The following is a 16,230-nucleotide window of genomic DNA, read 5'->3' as shown; positions in this document are numbered from 1 at the left end:
ATTACACAGCTAAGTGGAGAGGTTACAGTTTAAAGCTAAGTATTTGGCAAATAAATAATCTTTTTCGATCAAGGACTTTTCTGTATTTACACTTCACATTCCATTCTCGTACTTTGATTCCGTCTAGTTATTTACATAATTTGTTGTCTAACTGGGCGTCCCGGCGGGAACGGGGCCCATCTTTAGGTCTATGAAGCGTCGCAGGGCCAGCGCCTTGCCGCCCACCAGCGAGTGGTTTAAGTTGGCCAGGAGGGATTTTGCTTGGGGCAGGTCGTTCTGCAGAGCCAGGGCCACTGCCAGATTGTACCGCACCACGTTCTGGGCAGCGTCCACCGACTTTAGCTGCCAGTCACGCGTCTCAAAGTCGAAAGCGTTCAGTGTGCCCACGAAGGTGGGGTCCAGATGGTCGCGTGCCTCGGCTGCTTTGTCCATCAGCATCAGCGCCTCTCCGGCGTACATGTGACCCAGTAATCTGAAAGCAGGAAAGGCGTTCAGGCACCTCCAATCGGATTTATAAGCAAATGCATAATACTTGTGTGCATCGGAGAGACGTTCGCAGGCCAGCAGCTGTTCCGCCATCTCCAAAGCGGTCACATGGTCGCCCAGACGCAGGGAAACGAAGCTGTGCGCCGCATAAATGGCAGCTAGCATGTTCTCCAACGACTCCAGGCTAACTGGCTTCGAGGGATTGCAGAAGTTATTGTCTTGCAGATGACGCCACGACTCCTGAGTTGGATCCTTCGGTTCGGGAGCCTCCACATCCTCCGAGGGGACCGCCGACATGTGAAACTTGGTCCTGTAGTGCTGCGTAAGGGTCAGGGCGCTGCGTAGGCACAATGCGGCGAACTCCAGTGTGGGCTCAGGCACTCCAGCGGACTGGGGACTATGATTAAAGTTGTGGAGTTATTAAGATTAAGAGTCACTATAGAGCACTCACGCATATGGCTTAGTCGAGGGCGTGGCTCCTGCCTGCGACTGACGATCCTCCTCCACTAGTTTCTATATAAAGATTATATAATTGTAGGTCAATTATTTCTTGCTTTCATAACATCAATTAAAGTATTTATCAACTCACCGCCTCGTGCTCCATAATGCACGCCTCAGCCATGCGCAACCAAAGACGCGGATTGCTGTGGAACTGCTTGACGGGCACCAGGAAGCACTGGAAGGCCTCCTTGGGACGGCGCAGGTGCAGCATGGCCACGCCCAGGTTGTAGAGGATCTCGCAGGAGCGTGCCGAGCTCATAGTTTGCAGTGTGCTCTGGCGCAGATTCCGCGCCAGCTGCTGGTCAAAATTGAGCGCATTTTGAAAGAACTTGGCGGCGATGGCATAGTGTCGAACTCTCAGGTGAATCACTCCCATGTTGTTTGCGATGCACGTGCTCAACTGAGGGGTCACATTGCTGTGGAGACAATACAATTAGCCTTTCTTAAGTGTCAAATACACAACTAATGCTCACCCAGCCTGTGTGCATTCGTTGTTGATGCGCATCAGCTGCTTGGCCGCCATCTGGAAGTCCTTCATGATGTAGTACTGCTGTGCCTTCAGAGCAGCGTACTCGGGCGTGCCATCCTCCTGGATGACCACCGGCTTGCGGTTCAGGACGAGTGTGATGAGCTGCAGAAGCTGCAGACTGCCGCCCAGACCGGCCACTGCCCCCTCCACAGAAGTTCCAACTGGCGTGGCCACCACTGTGCTGGGCGTGGCCGCCTGCGGAGAAGCTGTGGCGCTGCCAGCCGGCTCCTCGGTGGGATGGCTGCTGGGCGCAGTGGCCACCAGGTTGAGCTTGTACTGCAAGTAGTCCAGAAAGGCCTCGGCACGGTTCAGCTGATTGGTGGCCAGCAGAAGCTGTAGCTGCAGCGTGGCCACCAGCGCCGCCATGGCCTTCTCCAGGGCCTCCAGTCGAGCCACCAGAGGCACCAGCTTCTCCAGCGCCGTGCCGAACATGTGGCGGTGGTAGTAGATGACCGCCCTGTTATACCGGGCCACTGTGGCGGTGGCGGCTCCTTGCTTGAGGCTCAGACTGCCGGACGCCTCTCCCGGGGCATCGGTAAGGGCCTCCAGCTCCTTCAGCAGGTCGGCGTGCTGGGTGCAGCCCGTCTTGTGGTAGCTGACCACCGCCCGGTTGTGCCGCAGGACGGGACCACTGCTCTCGCCCAGCGTCTCCAGCTCCTGGAGCAGCTCCAAGCAGCGATCGAACTCCGAGCTGAAAGGAGCAGAAAAGCGGTTACGGGTGCCATTCCCGGCGTATGCCATGTGTCCACTCACTTGTTGAACTCCTCGTGCGCCTGGCACAGCAGACTGTAGTTCTCGTCCTCGCCGGCCTGCGTTTTGGTGGGAGAATCCGCCGAGTCCATGCCAAAAATAAATAAAAACAAAAAACCAACTCCGATTAATCGCTGACACTTTGCTGGTGTTGGGAAGCGCGTGTGCTACCACGGAATCAGTGCTGGAAAGTGTCGCTCAGAGGAAATCACAGTTAAAGAAGAAGAGTTGGCGGTACCTTATTTTGTTTTAAAAAAAATTGTAATTTCTCTTAAATGTTTTCCTTAATACATCTGCTTCATTAAAAATATATTTAAATATCAAAATAAATATATAATCTTAAAAACAAACAAACACATATTAAAAAAAAATGTGAAATACTTTAATTCATTTTTTGTAACTGTTTGATCAACAACTTAAAATTGCAATCAAACCATTGCTATCCAAATTATATTGGATATAAATGATTATAATGAATCAATGACTTTTATATAACTGTTGGTCGCCTAATTTTATATATTTTTTCTCAACTCGATTTGCGGCGGCAATTCAAAAATAAACGGTATTCCCATTTTACACATTAATATTGTGAAATATTAATAGCCTCCTCGCCATCTAAAGTCCTTGCTTCAATTACCTGTTAACCCAAATCCTTTTAAACATCTTTAATTTTAAATGAGTAGTTTGTATTTCTTGTTTATCTAATGGAAAAGCTTTAGCTTATTCTTCAATAAATACAAATACTTTCGCTATTGTGTCTGTTGAGAACTGTATACAGTAACTGTCTTAAAATTATATTTGTCTGTAAAATATATTTGTTTTGTAGGAGTCGATTACGAAAAAACATTTGTATAGACAAATTGGTTGCGAAATGTTTTCCTAATATTTTCTTTAACCTTATTGCCAATTAAAAATCACTCCCCCAAAGAAAACATTGTAAACAAGAAACCCAATGCAAAAGCGCTTTGTGTCCATCAGGAGAATTCTGGAGATTGACCAAGCTGTTGACTCATATCGGAATATTTGCATTTTTGCACTTTAAGTTGATAAAGCTTTATATCCACCCCGCGCACTGTGCAAATAATATCAGCAGTCGCTTGTTTTTTAATTATTTTAATTTGATTCGAAGTACAATATTATTCACTAATCTGTTTCAAAATATTCAATAATTTGCATACATTTAAAGGGATCGGATTTCGGGGTCAGGATAGCTCCCTTATTTATTTGCTGCTTCATTACCGCTGCAATGGGTCAAAACGCAGAAACTTAGGATAGGGAAAACGGGGGAGGGACAGCTCCCACTTCCGAGACTCATTTAGCGAGGGGCGTGGTAGGCATGTCTTATGTACACTATTCGTAAATATCTGTATTGTATATAATATATATGTATGTATATTGTTATGTATACCATATAAACTTGAATTTAGCATTAAAAATTCCCAATGCTGGTTTTAACTAGTCCCCGGGGGGTGAGAGGGGCTCAACATTAACTGAGCAGCAGCACATCCGCCTGGCATCGCGTCGCTTAATAAACACATCCCTTCTACTCCACCCTCGCTCCTCTGCTCCTCCTCCAATCTGGCCAAGCACACACATTCACACGGCTTCCCTAAAGACTTCGTAGCGGGTTTGTTCGTTCGAGTTTTTGCTTCATTGCATTGCTAGGTTATGGGTTTCGATTGCTCCTGACTCGCTGCTTATGTGTTGCGAATCTTGCCGGGCACGTAGTTCTTATCGATGACGTTCTCCTGCAGGAACATGTGCAGGCAGCGCTCGTTCTGCGCCAGCGGATGTCCGGCTATCTTGTTGATAAAGCCCTCCAGTCCCTTGCGCCGCTCCTCAATGAAGCTCTCGTCGAAGATCCCCTCGTCGCCGCGGAAGGGCATCTGGCGCTTCCAGGCTTTTCCCGGGAGTGGGGGCACTACGATCTGCGGGAATATTTATTTGATTAAATAATGTTGATGCGTACATCGGAGCTTCCGTTTTCACTTTCACAGATAGTGTCGAAATTCATACTGCCGTAACTACGGGAGGGGTTTCTTAGAGATAAGTAATGACACTTTAAGTCACCACAGAAATAAATCTAATTTTGTTTCAAGTGTTTCGTCTATTTGTGTTTTACCCTATTGTTTTTACAACTTTATGTATAAATCGATTTTACTTGGGGACGTTGTACTATAAACGAGTGGCTCTAACATCAGCGAAAAAATCACAGTCACAGGAGTGTTTGAATATTAGTACTAATTTCATCAAGTAGTGAAAATGAGTTATAGATGGGTAGGCTATCAGCTGTTGAAATTATATGATAATGACTGCGATCAGATAGAAAGATTTCTTTAACTATCTAGTAAATTCTGTTAAATAAGGGTCCGCAAACTTTTAAACTCAAGACTTCTTTTTGATAAATACGATTTCGATAATGTGGTCTTCATTTACAAAATATTTTTAGACCCTGTGATTTGGGCAGAGCTCTTGAACTCTGTAGAGATCTGTTTGATAACTGTGGCCGAAAACAGCTCACAACTCAAGCAGAAATCCACTAACCATGTAAAAGTGAAAACTGAGGCACTCCGGATGTTTTCCTGGTCATCCTACCTTGCTGTCCCGCTCCAGTTCATTTCGTAGCCACTCGAAATCGCTGTAGCGCCTTCGCACGCTGGACTCCTTCACCTTGAACACGGGCAGATTGGTCTGGAATGCAGGAATGGTTAATTGGATTTAATGGTAGTTTTTTGGGGGGACTAGGACTTAGGTGAGGCGCCCGCATGCCGGGTTTCCGTGAATCAAATCCCGAATCACTGCCCCCTGCACTTGTGACTAATGTTTATCGCCCGGTTCGCTTTATAGGCGTATCGCCCGCACACACACACACACACACGTACAGACACTTTAGTACTCGTACGCAAAGCAAGACAAAGTAGCACGTATGTGTGGACGACACGAATTCCAGCGATTATCATTGGTTTTCGGGGCAGCTTTGGATGGAACGCCCCATTGAAGATCACTCACCCGCATCCGGACCTCGTAGTCCGTGTAGCGCTTCTTGCCCGCCGCCATGGTGGTCAGCGGATTGACCACGTCGATCTCCAGGAAGTTGGCGGGCACGGCGTAGGCATCGTCCAGCGTTTGTTTCTTCACATTCAAGCGGCGGGTGGCGTCGGCGGTTCCATCGGACTCAACCATCATAGTGGTAATGCCAGGGGCTCCGGATCGGCAGAGATATAGACGCCCCTTTTATCGGATGCAAGAAACGGGTTTTGCACTCTGTGCAGTTCTTTGTGTTCGTTGTCGATGGCTCCTTGTATTCGATCCCCCTCTGTTGTGTTTCTCTCTTTTGGTTGCTCTACGTTACACTCGATTTTCTGGGGGTTCCCAACGGCCGCAGCGTGTAAACAACTATTATAATTTAATTAAAATTGTTCCATTAAAAAACTTTCTAAAGGTGGAGAAACATCGATATAACATCGAAGTCATCGATGTTTCATTACATCGGCTATATCGATGTTGGGCAGGGCATTATCGATGTTTTTCCATCCCTAAAATGCAATTTGATGTTTCCGAATCTAATTTTTAAGTTATACAGATTAAGGAAGTTAAACAAAAACAAAAATGTATCTATTAATCGAACGTTTTAACTTAGTTAAGTAACCACATATTTTTATATTTTTTGTACCCGCAAAATGTTTATAAGGCAAACTTTTCTGCAAGAATTATTTAATTTAATTATTATTGTTATCAATTAAAACTGCGTTTGATTATGTTTTAAGAACAACTTCTAAACTACTAACACATGAAAAACTAAATCTATTGTTTTAATAATTTTTATTTAAACTTCGATAAGACATTGATGTTTTCCGCCATAAAACATCGGTGTCCGCATATATCAATGTTTCTCCACCTCTATAACGAACGCAGGGCTGCACTATGCGCAGTGGCAGTGTTGGTAAGCTGCGCACTTTAAAATCCCAAGCGCCTGGCGGGTCATGTGACGGCACGTGACGTCACAGCAGATTCAGATTCAGCAATACTTTTCAGTTCCAGGGTAATTTTTCATCGTACTCGCAACGACTTCGCAGGCCAAAATTTTGCGTGTGTGTCGCTCAGTACTGTTTCGTAGCTGAAAAATTGTACGTGCCCACCGTCGTCGCTTACAAAACACCATAGTGCTAAACAGTTATTACTATTTGCAGCTCGAAATTTGCAGTGCACTTTCAAGGTAGAGGCGCAAAAAAAGTCTATCCAAGATGAACGCCCAACAAGCCCAGCGGGAACATGTCCTCGCCGTCTCCCGGGACTTTATCTCCCAGCCCCGCTTGAGTGAGTAAACTTTCGGAATTTTCCAATAAGTGAAAACGTTGAGAAATGCATTCGAAGCGTAATTAAGTGCCAGATAAAACGAAAGAAAAAGCTAAAAGTCCGCCATGACAGTTTGCACGAATCTGGTGTGAGGCGGAGCAGAGAAAAAATCAATAGGTTCTTGCGACACCCACTAAAACACAGGGAATTTTTCGGATAACAAGCTAATTGATTGAAATAGTGAGCAAAATAGTGCTGAACAGATCTCAAGTTTATTAGACAGTCCCGTGGAGCACCCCTATTATCATGGTTAACGCTTATTGAAAATTTTCGCCGTCACATGACCGTTCGCTGCTCAGCTGTTTGCTTTTGCCATTCAGAGCGCACATTCAAAGGCACCTGACTGCGAACGGGGTGGGTGGCAAAATGGGCGATAGGCCGTCAATTTCCCCCGGATTTTAACTACTATTTATGGAGGGTGTCAATCCAATTATTATTCAATTTTAAATATTTAGACATTTATATTTTATAGAGTAGCTGTAATCGTAGTATCACTTTAAGTGATAGCCAAATAATCAAAAGCACTATTATTTTTCAGAAAAAAAAGTTGCATAAAAAAGCCAGTAAAAAAAACAAAAGCTTACGTGATTTTGCAGTTCGAGTAGCTTGTTTTTTACACTTTATCTGGCCCTGCATTTTGCATTACCCTTTTGCTATCTATTTCTTATAAGATTTCCACTGCAGCTCGTGGCAAGGGCTAAAAACCAGTTAGACAGTCAGCTGACATAATTTTTCCTCTCCCTCGCACCCACACTTGTCTTTTGACGTTTGCTTTCTTATCAGATTCTTACTTTCATGTGAGCATTGCGCGACTCGTGTTATTTGTTGTAACTAAGTATAGTTGAAAGCTAAGGAAAGCAGTGTGCTACAAATGAATATAAACTATTTAAGAATTCGTTTTAACACAAATTTAGTACAATAGAAAAAGTTATTAAAATGAGATAATTACACTTCATTTGAAGTGAAGTTCTAGTTTATTATTTTCAAATGAAAAAAAAAAAACACAATTTGCTTTTACAAAAAAAGTCCCTATTTTATGATTATTTCAGTGATTCAATTCATCACTCATTGATCATTGTTATGAAACAGCAAAAGCTAAAACCGGTTTTTATTTCCGAGGGGTTTAATGAAATTTGTGTTGAAAAATATGAATATGAAGAACCTTTGTTGAATGTAAAAGTAAGGTAACCAAAAAAAGGATTGGTAGGGGATAATTTTTTGTTTCCTATTTTCTTTAAATCCTTCACAAAAATTCATATCTTTGTTTAGCCTGGTTATTCGTTTTATTTGCACCAAATACCTGCCTCTAATAAGAATTGCACACAAGGTCAAATATTTATTTAAATATCCAAAGTTGCAAATAAAATACCTATGTAAATTCCATAAGCTAACAAACTTCGTAAAGAAACGTTTAATTAATAAAATATCATTTACATTTCGTAATAGTAGAAAAATAAAACTTCGATTTTGTATCAGAATCTAAGAAAACATGGCTATCTTTTTTTTCTAATTAAAGACTTTAAAATCGTCCAGAAGATACAAAGTCACATGATCCCACTTAATCATACATATTCAATAATTTTAAAAACATGCTTAATAATCTCTGAACCTCTTTTGTACCACAGCCTACAAGACGGTGTCCGGTGTGAACGGTCCCCTTGTCATCCTCGATGAGGTCAAGTTCCCCAAGTTCGCCGAGATCGTGCAGCTGCGCCTGGCTGACGGCACCGTGCGCTCCGGCCAGGTGCTCGAGGTGAGCGGCTCCAAGGCCGTGGTGCAGGTGTTCGAGGGCACCTCGGGCATCGATGCCAAGAACACGCTCTGCGAGTTCACCGGCGACATTCTGCGCACGCCCGTGTCCGAGGACATGTTGGGCCGTGTGTTCAACGGATCCGGCAAGCCCATCGACAAGGGACCCCCAATCCTGGCCGAGGACTTCCTGGACATCCAGGGCCAGCCCATCAACCCCTGGTCGCGTATCTACCCCGAGGAGATGATCCAGACCGGTATCTCGGCCATCGATGTGATGAACTCGATTGCCCGTGGCCAGAAGATCCCCATCTTCTCCGCCGCCGGTCTGCCCCACAACGAAATCGCCGCCCAGATCTGTCGTCAGGCCGGTCTCGTCAAGCTGCCCGGCAAGTCCGTGCTGGATGACCACACCGACAACTTCGCCATCGTGTTCGCCGCTATGGGTGTGAACATGGAGACGGCCCGCTTCTTCAAGCAGGACTTCGAGGAGAATGGCTCCATGGAGAACGTGTGCCTGTTCTTGAACTTGGCCAACGATCCGACCATCGAGCGTATCATCACTCCCCGTCTGGCTCTGACAGCCGCCGAATTCTTGGCCTACCAGTGCGAGAAGCACGTGCTGGTCATCCTTACCGACATGTCCTCGTACGCCGAGGCCCTGCGTGAGGTGTCCGCCGCCCGTGAGGAGGTGCCCGGCCGTCGTGGTTTCCCCGGTTACATGTACACCGATTTGGCCACCATCTACGAGCGCGCCGGTCGTGTGGAGGGTCGCAACGGCTCCATCACCCAGATCCCCATTCTGACTATGCCCAACGACGATATTACCCATCCCATTCCCGATTTGACCGGCTACATTACCGAGGGCCAGATCTACGTCGACCGTCAGCTGCACAACAGACAGATCTACCCACCAGTCAACGTGCTGCCGTCGCTGTCGCGTCTGATGAAGTCCGCCATCGGCGAGGGCATGACTCGCAAGGATCACTCTGACGTGTCCAACCAGCTGTACGCTTGCTACGCCATCGGCAAGGACGTGCAGGCCATGAAGGCCGTGGTGGGAGAGGAGGCCCTGACGCCCGACGATCTGCTGTATCTGGAGTTCTTGACCAAGTTCGAGAAGAACTTCATCTCGCAGGTGAGTTCGCAGCAGTGTATATTTGTTGACTGGATTTAAATCGTACGCTTATTTGCAGGGCAACTACGAGAACCGCACTGTCTTCGAATCCCTGGACATCGGCTGGCAGCTGCTGCGTATCTTCCCCAAGGAGATGCTCAAGCGTATCCCGGCCTCCATCCTGGCCGAATTCTACCCTAGGGACTCGCGCCATTAGATCCTGTTTATTGTTTTGTTTTTGATTTTTGTCCAAAATTTTGTTTCATTCATAATTTAAGCTGGCGGCGGCGCATCGTGCGGCGCGTCTCCACCTCCTGCAATATCCCGCTGTGTATGCGTCTATATATACATAAACCACAATACAACCACAAAATATCTAACCTACGTTGAGAGCCTGGGTTTGTGTATCTCGGAGCGCCCCAGCGTAGCCAAAACAATAACTAGTTAAATATCGTCCAAGCGAGCAAACCTACTCTAAAGTGTGTTTTAGTATTGAAGTCCCGTCTTGCAATGTACATAAATTGAATTGCTTAATGATTGTCGTTACTCCCGCCAACACACTGTCGTCTAATTTCATTTGTTAAAGTTTACTATTTTTGTTAGGTTTTAAGTGTGTGCTCTTTGAATTGTTCATAATTTGTCTAATCATTTTCGCATAAAGAATCGTAGCATTCCAACAAAAATTAACAATCGCCTATTTGTGTTACTATCGTTTGCTCTCCCGTTTATTTTTCGTTCTTACGTTAGACGTTTCACCAGTTCGCACAAGTATTAAACACTCCCCCAGCCCCTATTTTCCGTACCGCCCCCGCCCCCGTCCCTGCACCAAAACCTTGTGAACAATTTGTACAGCAACTCAACTAAACAATGGAATATTAAGTGCAAAAACAATGCTTTAATGCAAATAATGTTTTAAATGTGGAAATCTACAAAAAGTATAAAGATCTATGAAATACTGTTTGTTTCTTTGTCTCTAAATTAATGAATATTACATAAAGTTGCATAAATTAATAAATATTTGTTTGTTGTATCTGGTCACAAGAGTGAAAGGGGAAATGTTCTATGATACGGCCCAATCATTTCAGCAACGAAAACTTAATAATCATGAACACATGCCGAAACAATAAATGTTGAAATAATATGTATTTAAAGAAACTAAATAGTTCATGTATATGTATAAATTATAGAACATTTAAATGATGAATAAACTACACACCAAATCATGTTAAATAAAGTCATTAATGTTTATTTCAAGTGTGGTCATTTCAAATCGAATTGGGGTGATTTGAGAATTTAACTTGTTCTGATTCGGTTTTATATGAAATTTTTATTTTGTCTTGAAAATCAATTAAAGTTGACTGCTGAAGCGATGCATACGTTTTTACATTCTTTTAACATTCTTGTATATGCTTCACTGTTGATTTTAGCAGAACTGAAAGCTTCAGTTGCTTTTTAGTTCTATTTGAGTTTATTGACTTATCGAAAGCTTTTATTTACAGTGGTTATGTATTGTTATTGTTATTGTTATTGGTTAGAACTGATAACTTTAAAAGAATGCAGAAAAAATGTACTTGTTATTTGGCAAGTTAATTATTTAAATTCTTCGTTTAAATTTATAAGAAAATTTTGATGCTTACAATTTTTAATAACAATGAGTGCAAAAAATGTGTTAAAAGAAATATTTACTTTTCGCACACAGAAAGAAAATTCCTTTGTTTTGCGGAAAAATGGTATTAAGATGAGGTTACGATAAATACTTAGGAACATAATCAAAAAAATAACTTAAGTCCAAAAAGCCAGCCATCTAGCTTTGGCCATTTTTTTATATTTTCCAAAATAAGTGCATCTTTAAGGATATTTTTATATTATTATATAGATATTTTTTTATGAGACTTTCTTTTTTGTTTTTTATAGCAGTTTTAGCAAATCTTTTCAAGCCGATAATTTTCAAACGTATATTGCAATAGATAGACACAATATGATATTAAATGTTAAATTTTATAATAACTGTTATCTCAAAGCTTATAATGAGATGGTTAATATAAACTAATCCCAAGAGACTCGTCCTTCACGTGACCAAGTGGTAATTCCAGAATCCTACATCCACTCCTTAAGGCACCACCCAACCTCCACCCACCACTTAAGAGCGCTGGACACGATGAGGCTTTGGTCGTGGGCAAGTTTCCCATTGACTTTGCAAATTTATGCAATTATGTCAAAGTTTTTAATGAGTTCTAAATGAAGTTAACAATTCGGTTGACGCCAGTGGTTTGATGGTGTAAAAAACCCCCACTGGCTGAGAGTACACCAAACAAAACTTTCTTCGCCTCAACAAAAAATGATCAACACAACGCCAAAGTTTGGGCCAATTGCTTGGACATTCCCTTTTTGTTTTTTTTTTTTTGTGTTTTTTGGGTTTAATTTCCAGTAATCAAAGCGATGCTCGACTGGGTGCCTTTAGTTGAAGTACAAAGCTGCTTAGCTGGCTGCAATTTAAGCGGCTTAAAAACGCCGGAATGCATAGGCAACAGCAAGGCTATCTGCGACAATTGGCCACCCATTGCGCAAAGGATTCTCATCTGTATCTAGATTGCAGCACAGTGGGCTCATGACAAGGCTACTGATGGCCAATGTCAAAAGCTATGGCTCGAGTGGGGGCGGAAGACGAGACGAGACGAGGCCAGTCGAGACGCAGGATGCAGTCCCGGTGTGAGCTCATTTCGAGTCGTTTGTCTGGCATCATTAGGGGGCCCAGGACCAGGTCCAGGCCCAGCTCGTCAAAGTTCACGGTCATGGTCAATGCGAACGCGGCCCACTTGGCAGACACTGTCCCTCCTGGTCCTCCTCGGTCTCCTCGGCCCTCCTAGCCCATCCATCCATTGGTTGCCTCGTTTCCGGTCGATTTATGCGGCAGTACCCAAGCCACTTAGACAGCTGGCAGCCTCCCAAGATGTCGTCTTTGGGGGCAGGATGCGGTTGTGGCCACGAAATCGGTGCGATTAATGAACCCGCGCAAAGGGTTCGTTAATACGCGTTTGCCAAGCGCTTGAATGCGGATTTTAATGAGCCAACCACAAGCTCACTCAAAAGAATTGACAGTTCTTTAAAAGGGTAATACATAGTATTTTAAATTCAAGAAGAGTTCTTAACATTGAAGACTTTCAAAAAGTTAAACAAGAAAACAAAGCTTAATTCTTGTTTTAAATTATTATTTTATATCAATAAATACCAAGTTAAAAATGTTAAACCCTAATTAAGAAGAGAAACGTTCATAAGCAATTTATATCTCTAGCTATTACATTTTGGTAGATAATCTTGCATTAAATGCATAAACCTAAGAGGGATGCCTTAAACTTAAAAATAAATTGTCATAGAAACTAAAATATTGTTACATGAATTTTAAACTATTGGGTATGAAAAATGTCTCAATAAGATCAGTATTTAATTGAAACCGCGAAAGTGTCAAAATCGAACTTAAAAGGCTTAAAAATAAGACGGTTTTAGACTCTTCGGCATCGAAATGAAACTAAAAAGTATTGGGGTAAGACTATTTAGTATTCAATTAATACTACATTTTTTTGATGTGTTAATTACAACTTGAAGTTAAATTATTTTCATTTTAATTTTATTTCTTATAAAAACATTTGCCCAATATCGACGGTTTTTTCGAGTGCAGGATTAGACATGAGCAGCAGCAATCAGTCGGCAATGCCAAGGACTCCGTTCATCCCCAGAGACCGGGTGCTCGTGTGTGAATGTGTGGCATTCATAAGCACCTCCGGCCGGGTTTATAATTAATGTGCTCTAGTGGCGCCGAAAATGCGGCAGCTAAATCATCTAATTAACTCATTAGCAATGAGTGCCAGCTCCAGTTCCATCTGCAGTCCCATATCCTGTCGTTTTCGATGCCACCTCCGAGTGGCTGTTAAATTGATGGGCCCCGGAGTTGCCTTGGACACGGAGAACGGTCCACCTTCCGGCCGAGTGCCGACCGATTTAACACTTTGGCCAAGTTCCGGGTGTGAGACCCCCATGTGTCAAGCGTCTGTCACCTGGGTCGAGACGGGTCCGAGTCCGGGTCCGAGTCCGGGTCCGAATCCGGGCTTGGCCTGCTCGCTCGTGCGTCTCATTCGATACAGTCCAAGTGACAGGTCCTCCGGAGGAGAGCAGAGATGGGGCCCAGACAAACGGACAGGCTCCACACACTCCTACCCCCGAAGGGAGGACGAAATAGTTGGCTGGCACTTCGACCGGCCTGTCGGTTCCATAATTTGTGCGCCGGGGATTTGTGCATTGCTCGGATTTGGGACAGCTTAACTAAATAAATCACACAAAGGAGTCGGCAAGGAAGGCCCACAAACTTGTCTGGCCTGACCCCAAGGCGATATTTTATAAAGCGGGCGGTCGTCGTCTTCTTGTTGTTGTGCATTAAATATTAAACAAATCGCCGCCGCCAACAGCTTGATGGAGTTGCCCGGCCGGACAGACGCTGCAGGATATTTATCCTGCTACTTAGTTAAGCCCGGATCGCAGATAATTCGATGCGTTACGGCCGACGAGCAGCGGCGGAATTGAGTAAATTGGACCGGCGACTAGTGGGTCAGCCGTTCTGCAGCATAAGCATAAAAACAAATGGGAACCTCGTCCCCCGACCAAATGGCACTGGTCGTGCGTGTGTCCCCCTGACATTTAATGCCTCACTGGGCGACTGCTTCCAGTACTACACCCGAAAAAATGTTTTGTTCTTGATGTTTCAATTTTCTTATTCTTGAAGTTTTAAATTCAGAGCTCTCTGCATTTTAGCATGAGAACATAAGGCCTCTACACGTTATACATTAAATCAAATACCTTTTCTTCTTTATTTTTATAATGTTTTTTATTATACCTTACACTTTTATTTTACAATAGCTAAACCAATTTATTCAAAATTTATTTAATACTTTTTTTTGTAAATTAATTCTTAGAATTTACTCTCATTTTGAAACATAAATATCAATAAATTATTTTTAATTCTTGCAAATAATAAAATATTTGTTGTTTAAATTGGGGTAAAACGGGGAAAAGGAAATACAAAGATTAAATTAATTTATTAAAGACATTAGTCGATAGTTTTTTTAAGTGTTCTACCGCCATTTTCCTCTGCTTTTCGGCTCCGAATCAGATTTCCGTCTTCGGATTCTGAGCCTAATTGTAGTTTGATTTTCATGCGTATCGAATGCTCGGCGGATGGGGCCAAACTTCTGGGAACAAACCAATCCGAACTAGGGCAATTGTTGACGTCCCCTGGCATTTAATGGCATCCCCAGATTACCGGGCCCGAACGTGCTCCAATATCAAAGCGGACGAGTTCGATATTAACGGGCTGCCCGGACGCCAGGACACCTACTAATTGCGACCCTTTTGCTTATCACTCATCGTCATTTCATTCCGCATCCGCCCCGAAGACACAAAGCAAAAGGGTCGGGCTGGGCTCATAGGCTGGCAAATCAAAGGGCTTTTCCTGGCTCTTTTTTCGGCCATTTTCTCGGACTTTAAAGCCCCGCATTCACTGGGCTAATTCATTGTTCGGTCGGACTTTGCCCGGGCTTGCAATACATTTGCTTTGTGTCAGCGGGTGTTTAATTCAATAACCAGGCTGATGGAAAAAGTAAATGCAAACAATCGCAACGAGGCGGTGAGAAAAGTCTTTAAAAAAATAAAAACATTATACGGAATTGGGCATGGTCCCTCTGCAGCACATAAATATTTATTTAACAATTTACTGTTTCCATTTGTTAGCTTTTTGGTTTTTCACATTTTATTGGAAAGTGTGTTTGTGTGTGCGTGGAGGATTGTCACGTCAATCTGGATCTCGTTTTTAGTGTTTCTCGTGTTTCTCTTTTGGCTACCCAGGATATGCAATTTTTGGCTTTTGTGTCGAGCTCGTTTTTGCCATTTGGCCTTTGTTTTGCCTATAATGTGCATGTTTTTGCCCGGACATGTGCGACCATTTGTGCCCTGCGCCCCATGCGGCGTATACGTGATGTGTGCAGAGTGCTGGCCAAATGCATTTCGGTAGTTTCAATTGAGTTTTCAGCGACTCAATGACGGTTTGATTGTGTGTAGCAAATGGAAGTTGGTTGGGTTTTTCCGGGAAATGTACGCACTTTAGTGCCGGCCACTGTTTACATTTCCCTCGTCGCCCTCAGACAGCACCATTTTCCCGAATTAAAACTCTGGCCCCTAAAGAGTTGTATCGTACTGGGAGTCACAAGTTGAAGGCACTCCATCCGCTGCCATAAACTAGATTAAGTGCACGCTCAAAGACACGCAGTCGAGCTTGCCAAATTACCATAATTTGGATTGCCGAGTTACTTTGCACCCACACATATTCCACGGAAACTGCAAGTAACACACAGCTTGTGAGTTTGGTGGGGAGGGGAGGGGAGGGGAGCGGAGAGTTTTTTGGGGGGTGTTTTAAGGGGTCGGAAGCGAACATCAAATTGCAAATTGCGCGTACTAACTTGCAACATAAACTCGTTTATGCGACAGCCTGTGCGGGGGTGTCTTTTCTTACATGTGAGCCATTTCTATATAAGATATTTTACGGGCGCCCCCCTAAGTGCGCCGTACTTTTGCTTAGCTGTCTGGGGGCCTCTGTATTGGCAAGAATGTATGCAAATTGCAGTTACATGTCGAAAATTTGCATTCGCCGCGCACCGTTATGAATAAATCACGCTCATAATGCACTTGATGCTCAGGA

At 43.7% G+C, this 16,230-nt stretch overlaps 3 protein-coding genes across 3 annotated transcripts; 1 reads left to right on the top strand and 2 right to left on the bottom strand.

The window, feature by feature from the left end:
- Positions 1-60: 60 nt before the first annotated feature.
- Positions 61-2,443, bottom strand: LOC128263133 (CCR4-NOT transcription complex subunit 10). Its single transcript, XM_052997859.1, has 6 exons — positions 2,270-2,443; positions 1,461-2,207; positions 1,076-1,403; positions 938-999; positions 533-883; positions 61-472 (listed from the first exon to the last, which is right to left on the bottom strand). The coding sequence occupies exons 1-6, from the start codon at positions 2,356-2,358 to the stop codon at positions 148-150; spliced, it is 1,902 nt and encodes a 633-aa protein (XP_052853819.1). The 5' UTR covers positions 2,359-2,443; the 3' UTR covers positions 61-147.
- Positions 2,444-3,363: 920 nt separating this feature from the next.
- Positions 3,364-5,743, bottom strand: LOC128266283 (sorting nexin-12). Its single transcript, XM_053002688.1, has 3 exons — positions 5,276-5,743; positions 4,862-4,957; positions 3,364-4,194 (listed from the first exon to the last, which is right to left on the bottom strand). Exons 1-3 carry the CDS (start codon positions 5,450-5,452, stop codon positions 3,964-3,966), a joined length of 504 nt encoding a protein of 167 aa, XP_052858648.1. The 5' UTR covers positions 5,453-5,743; the 3' UTR covers positions 3,364-3,963.
- A 489-nt stretch (positions 5,744-6,232) lies between these two features.
- Positions 6,233-10,722, top strand: LOC128261686 (V-type proton ATPase subunit B). Its single transcript, XM_052995490.1, has 4 exons — positions 6,233-6,393; positions 6,457-6,583; positions 8,248-9,509; positions 9,568-10,722. The coding sequence occupies exons 2-4, from the start codon at positions 6,511-6,513 to the stop codon at positions 9,703-9,705; spliced, it is 1,473 nt and encodes a 490-aa protein (XP_052851450.1). The 5' UTR covers positions 6,233-6,393; positions 6,457-6,510; the 3' UTR covers positions 9,706-10,722.
- The last annotated feature ends 5,508 nt before the right edge of the window (positions 10,723-16,230 follow it).

This window comes from Drosophila gunungcola, chromosome 3R, assembly GCF_025200985.1.
Source record: "Drosophila gunungcola strain Sukarami chromosome 3R, Dgunungcola_SK_2, whole genome shotgun sequence".
Lineage (NCBI taxonomy): Eukaryota > Metazoa > Arthropoda > Insecta > Diptera > Drosophilidae > Drosophila > Drosophila gunungcola.
The sequence above is the reverse complement of the archived record's forward strand: the minus strand, read 5'-3'. Positions and strand labels throughout refer to the sequence as shown.

Coding starts and splice junctions, on each gene's coding strand:
- LOC128261686 (XM_052995490.1), top strand. CDS start 6,511: ATGAACGCCCAACAAGCCCAGCGGGAACATGTCCTCGCCGTCTCCCGG. Junction 6,584..8,247: donor TATCTCCCAGCCCCGCTTGA/GTGAGTAAACTT, acceptor TTTGTACCACAG/CCTACAAGACGGTGTCCGGT. Junction 9,510..9,567: donor AGAAGAACTTCATCTCGCAG/GTGAGTTCGCAG, acceptor GCTTATTTGCAG/GGCAACTACGAGAACCGCAC.
- LOC128263133 (XM_052997859.1), bottom strand. CDS start 2,358: ATGGACTCGGCGGATTCTCCCACCAAAACGCAGGCCGGCGAGGACGAG. Junction 2,208..2,269: donor GCGCACGAGGAGTTCAACAA/GTGAGTGGACAC, acceptor TGCTCCTTTCAG/CTCGGAGTTCGATCGCTGCT. Junction 1,404..1,460: donor AACGAATGCACACAGGCTGG/GTGAGCATTAGT, acceptor TTGTCTCCACAG/CAATGTGACCCCTCAGTTGA.
- LOC128266283 (XM_053002688.1), bottom strand. CDS start 5,452: ATGATGGTTGAGTCCGATGGAACCGCCGACGCCACCCGCCGCTTGAAT. Junction 4,958..5,275: donor ACTACGAGGTCCGGATGCGG/GTGAGTGATCTT, acceptor CCTGCATTCCAG/ACCAATCTGCCCGTGTTCAA. Junction 4,195..4,861: donor AACTGGAGCGGGACAGCAAG/GTAGGATGACCA, acceptor ATATTCCCGCAG/ATCGTAGTGCCCCCACTCCC.